A 6,185-nucleotide genomic window follows, 5' to 3' on the forward strand; every position below is an offset into this window, starting at 1 on the left:
AAACTGAAGTCTTGACTCTTAGGCCATCTCTAACAATTATTCTAAAAATTTATCATCTATAACATTATTACAACATCTTCTAATACTATTACAGCATTCTCTATTTTTTTCATCTCCAACAACTAATCTATTTCTTACCTTATATTACTCTTCTCTTCCTTTCGAACCTATAGTCATACTATATAAACAGTATTGAGAGCTGCTACAATAGTCTGCAAATTTGGAGCACCAACTTCTCACTCTGCAACACTGTAGAGCTTGATACCGTATCTGTTGGAGAGCTTTGCGGACACTGGGAGAAGGCAAAAGGACAGCAGATCAGTCGGTATAGTGAAGCGGCAAATGGATACGGGAGCTGTTGGAGTTGATGTTAGGTGAGGTATAAACGGCAACAGTTTATTTGCCGCTATCAGGGTGTTGCGTGCTCATGGATCATATACGTGTTGCAGGATGATTGATAAATTATATATATATTTTTTCATTAAGGAGGCTTACACTCAGTGTGGTCGCCCAACTCTCCTGAGGAACCATCTCGGCTCACCACCTCTCTCTGATAAACTGTATTTCAAGCACAAATCTAGAAAGTTTACGAATCCATTAAGAATGTTAATCATCGGAACATATTTCATCACAACTGGAACAATTCTTTGTACAGTTTACACAAGGAAAAATAAACAGAATTTTCTACGATCCTGGCGGACCAACTCCGCGGCCGGCCTCTGCCACGCGTGCCCGCCTTCTACCACGACTGCTTGCACGTTCGTGGCTCTTCTTGCCCACCGCATTCATGGCGCTCGATCGCAATCGTCCCTTTCAGCTAGTGTACGTTCTTGCATCGGCCAGCCGCGCCGTCATGTCCTTCGCGTGCCCAACTCCAGGCAACCCTGGCGTTCTTGCACCGGCCGGTCCTGGCGGACGAACTCCGGCCGGCCATGCGTGCCCGTCTTCTGCCACACTTGCTCGCACGTTCTTGGCTCGGCTCGCCCTACGCGTGCATGGCGGTTGCACGCCTCCCTTCTCTGCTCAGAGCGTACGTTCTTGCACCGGCCAGCCCCGCCCACATGTCCTTCCGCCTTCGTTCGGCGCATACAGGCGCGCCACCCGGCTCGTCTTCCCCGCTCCACGTTGCACAGCCTGCAAGTCTTCTCTCCAGGAAGCCCTGAAGGCGACCTCTCATGCTGCACGGACCACAACGCGCTCGTGCGCCACGCCACGCCACGCCACGCCGGTCTTCCTCGGCATTCTCCCACACGGCGGGCGCCACGAGCCCGCCCACCCACACGCCAGGGCACTGGTACGCCTGGCGGCAGAGGGTGTCCGCCACCTGGTTGCCCTCCCGGTACACGTGCCGGACGTCTCGCTCGGGGAAGGAGCGGAGGAGGCCGAAGATCTCCTCCTGCATAGCCTCGGGGATCCGCGTCTGCATCTCCTCACCGCGCAGCAGCTGCACCAGCACGAGGTCATCGCCCTCCGCAACGACCCTCTCCAAGAAGAGCCCCCGCGCGAGCCGTAGCCCGCGGATCGGCGCCCGCGCCTCGACGATTCCGACCGTCGAGTGCTCGGTCTGCTCGGCGAACGAAAGCACGACGTGGTGTCACCTCCGGTTTTTCAAAAGATAATCAGTTGTATTCTATATATATATATATATATATATATATATATATATATATATAGGATCAGTTTTATTATACATACGGTGATATATCAGTGATATATAGTTCTCTGTCGAATAAAAACAATTTTATTAAAACAATTATCAGAGTTTAAATAGTACAGAAGAACTCGAGAAAACTCCAACAAAAACTTTAGGGTACAACACAGGCAATTGACTGGGGGCAACACAACCTAAGACTCTTCGTCTTCCATGTAATCTTCAGCTTTCTTGATCTTCGTGTAGTCTTCTCTAACTGAGCAACATTTATTTTTGAAAATAATAAGTGTGAGTACATATCGTACTCCGTAAGTGTAAGAAAATATGACATGAAAGTTTAAGTCAAGAAAAAGATTGTACATTGGTTTACTGCACTAAGCAACATTAACCTATAACTCTCAGAATCAGACATCCTATTTACTAAGTATGAAGACACAACTTAAACAAGAAGAACAACTCGTTGAATTCCATCCGACTACCCAACTCACCAGATATTTCATATCTGGCTACCATAACTCACCAGATAATTCCATTACCTGGTTACCCGATCATCCATACCAGAACCCTGATCCCAACTAATCAAGAAGAAGTCCAAGCCGCTCTTGACCGTGAGCACGGCTGATCGATTAGTTTTATTACTCTGCAGAGTTTGCACACTTTACCCACGAGTCATGATTCCCGTTTTGCTTTACACTTTTGAGGTGTAGAGCCGAGGTCTCACTACAAGACCGTTACAAAGCGCCTCCAAATCTATATGCACCCACTAAGGTTTCACCGTTAACAGGGATTCCATACACTGCAGAGGCTCTCTCTTGTGCCACTTAACTGTCCACTGGTGCGTACAGAACATGAAGGACCACTAATTAATTGGCCAGGCCGTACCCATATAAGCCTCGTGGTTGCGCTGTTCAGCTGAGTTACAGGCTTCAAGAACTAATCCTTAAGATCCCACACAGGAACAACCACAATCCAACTGTGCATTACCCGCACACATGCATTCCCGCACCGTCATCACACACACATCCTGTTAGGATCCCTATACCATGTTGCTACAAAAGATTACCATACCCGATTATTGTTGCATAGTTCATTAGTTAATATTAACATTTCTCCCAACCTTGACTGCACTAGCATGACTACCCATTTTAACTCATGGTACTCTAACGGCGACAAAGAATATTCATACAAAAACTAGTAAACCCTAACATGGGATTCCAGATTTGACAAGCATGCAATGAAGGATATAAACTACACATGAATCCTAAAATTAGGAACAAGATGTTCAAGGACACTTGCCTAGATGCTGCTCGGTCATCTTCGTAAACTCGGTTCTGGCATATATTGAAGTCTTGACCTTGTAGCTCATCGAATCTCTATAAACGCCATAATCTGCTCACAAGATCCACCGACAAAAGAGAAAGCGCAAAACAACTAAGAAACAATACACCAAAACAGAGACAACATATCATAAAAACACTATGGTTGGAAAGGATGTGATTTTAGAAGAATTTTGACACGAGAACTGCTCAAATTAGAGTTCAAACGGAGGAGAATATGCTCTCAGAAGATTAAATTAGGGTTGAAAGAAAAAAGAGATAGAATATTCCCTGAAAATATTCTCGACGGATTTATGACATTAATGCCTAAGGGAAACCCTAACTATGGCGATGGCATGACATCGGCAGGGAAAAGAATGAAGGACAGAGTGTATGCGACGATGATGTGGTGGTGGCATGTTGGGAAGTAGGGTTTTACCGAAAAGAATATCCGATTAGATTTGGTATATGAGATCCTATACAATTTTATCAATATTATTTTAATATTTGAATTTATACCGTGTGTACAATGACATGTGAGCTTTACATGTCGCAATCATCTGATATGTATCCGGTTATTAAAATAATACTATCTAGAATTATATAGTACTACATGATCAAATAATTATCGGACAATAACATTGATTGTTGGTTTGGAAACAGACCGAATTTAGATGAATTTACAAAGTGGCATCAGAGTTTGGATGAAATTCACTGAATTGGACATAAGATGAATTTGTGTTTACTGAACAAGATTTGAATAGCTAACTATAGATGTGGCATGAAAATAAGATATGACAATTTGGATCAAAACTGGCTGAAAAGAATCTGAATAGGTGAAGTTGCATTTGTGCTGATTGAACTGAAACGAAGTTAAAGCTATATTGCTGGACTAGCATAAAAGAATTCTAAACAAAATTCAAAGGGAAGAGAGCTTTTTTTTAAAAAAAACTTCATGAGGTGGGAGAGCTGTTTTTGTATACATAACAAATTGCAGAGGGGTTATGCGGAAAAACAACTTCTTCTACCTTTAGACTGGATGCAAGCACGCATGCATGCTGCCATTGCTGCAGCAAAGAGCTCCGGCCAGCGGGGCTTCAGCCAGCCGACGGAGAGGAGGGGGGCTTGGCGGTGATCTCCTCGGCGAGATCCTCCGAAGGGCGGCATTAGAGGGTGGGCGCGCAACACGCAGCGGCACGCAGCCGTAGTCTACGCGCGGCTGCTGGGGACACGCAGCGGGGCAGCGCGCACGGCAGGGACGAGTAGCCAGCGTGGATGGAGTGGTTCCGGCAGCAGGGGCCTCCGGCCAGCAGGGACGCTGGCGCGGCGCAAGGCCACTGGCCTAGGGCGGCAGGGCTTCGGTGGCGCGCAAGAGCATCGGCAGCGGGGGCTTCGTTTCCGGAGTGCAAGCCCAGCGGCGGCAAGGCAAGAGGCAGTGGATGGGGTGAGGAACCGAAGGGGCTGCGGCCTAAATAGAGGGGAGAGGGAGCGGGCGACGTGGGCGCGACGTGAAGATCGTGCTCGACGGTTGCACAGAGGCGAGAGGAGGGCGATGACGAGTGGGGCCGGCGTGGCAGAGAGAGGAGATGGAGGGGAAAAACGGGCGTCACACGCGGCCGGCGCTGTTGCGGATGGCGCCACCGATGCTTGCCCTCGCCGAGCCGTCGTGGTAGACGGATCCATCGAAGTTGAGCTTGAACCACCCGCGAGGCGGTGGCGTCCACTGCACCAGTACGATGCGAGACGGAGGCGACGGCTTGAACGGCCACGCGGATGGAGTGGGCTGCACGCGGTTGCAGGGGCTCGAGAAGAACGGCGGCGCGGTGGGGAAGAGGGAGGAATGGCACGCCATCCTCTCGACCTGTGGCTTCACGCAGTGGATTTGCCATCTTCCACAGGGTGTGAGGGTGGTTTTGTCGAGGAACGCACTCGAATTCGAAGCGGACTTGAAGTCCGACTGCGCGACTGCGCGTCGGTGTCGCACTGTGGCGTCGAGGAGTAGTCGGAATCGGATATTACGTGAGTAAAAAGCGACCTATATAAGCACAAGTGCCTGTAGTTTGACGACACAACACGATCGTAACAGATCGAAGAGGTCGGTAACGAAAACAACCAAACGGATGAAGCCAGCTCAGTACCATAGCAGCCGGCGGCGACTGGCTTCGATGCCCCCATGTGGCCCACACGCGGCCGCGTGCCTCCTATTGGTGCTACTTGGATTGCTCTCGTGCCTCCAAGTTGCCACAGCGCGGCCCGCACCGGCAGCCGCCAGGCCGCACCCGCCGGACGGCGCGGCGTGGCGCTCGTTCAAGCATCTGTTGGACGCGCGGCGGGGCAGCCGCGTCGCGGGCCTCGCCGAGCTGAAGAAGCACCTGGCGAGGTTCGGGTACATGCATCCCAGGACGGAGCACGATGACGCGTTCGACGAGCACATGGAGGCCGCCGTAAAGCGGTACCAGTCCAGGCTCAGCCTGCCGGTCACCGGCCACCTCGACCCCGCCACGCTCGGCCGGATCATGTCCCCGCGCTGCGGCGTCGCCGACGGCCACGGCGTGTCCGTGTCCCTCTCGAAGTCAGCGGTCAGCCAGTTCACGTTCTTGGACGGCGAGCCGCGGTGGACGCGGCCGGACCTGCTGGTGCTGACGTACTACATCTCCCGGAGGGCCACCGTAGACTACCTGCCGCAAGAGGACGTGCGCGCCGCGTTCCGGAGCGCGTTCGCGCGGTGGGCGCGGGTCATCCCCGTGGAGTTCGTCGAGACCGACGACTACTACGGCGCGGACATCAGGGTGGGTTTCTACGAGGGCGACCACGGGGACAATGACCCGTTCGACGGGCCGCAAGGCGTGCTCGCGCACGCCGGGGGTCCGAACGATGGGGGGCTCCACCTGGACGCGGCGGAGCATTGGACGGTGGACTTGGACGCGGACACGGCGAGCATGGCCATCGACTTGGAGTCCGTGGCGACTCACGAGATCGGGCACGTCCTCGGGCTGGAACACTCGTCGTTGCCGGAGGCGGTCATGTACCCGTACATCGGCGAGAGGGAAAGGAAGGTGGAGCTCACCGACGACGACGTCGAGGGCGTCCAGCTGCTGTACGGGTCCAACCCACGGTTCAGGCACGTCCCCTCTGTGTCGCCGGGGAGGAGCAGTTGGCTTGCTGGCTCAGTTAGCTTATTTTGTGTAGTCTTGGTGATGCTAGTGACGCACATGTAG

The 6,185-nt window shown here is 51.8% G+C and overlaps 1 protein-coding gene and 1 pseudogene across 1 annotated transcript; one reads left to right on the top strand and one right to left on the bottom strand.

Moving 5' to 3' along the window:
- Window positions 1–811: 811 nt before the first annotated feature.
- LOC133884159 (uncharacterized) lies at window positions 812–4,819 on the bottom strand (annotated as a pseudogene).
- A 313-nt stretch (window positions 4,820–5,132) lies between these two features.
- Window positions 5,133–6,185, top strand: LOC133884160 (metalloendoproteinase 1-MMP-like). The gene has a single exon (XM_062323517.1). It carries the CDS (start codon window positions 5,133–5,135, stop codon window positions 6,183–6,185), a length of 1,053 nt encoding a protein of 350 aa, XP_062179501.1.

Source organism: Phragmites australis, chromosome 11, assembly GCF_958298935.1.
Source record: "Phragmites australis chromosome 11, lpPhrAust1.1, whole genome shotgun sequence".
Taxonomy (NCBI): Eukaryota; Viridiplantae; Streptophyta; class Magnoliopsida; order Poales; family Poaceae; genus Phragmites; species Phragmites australis.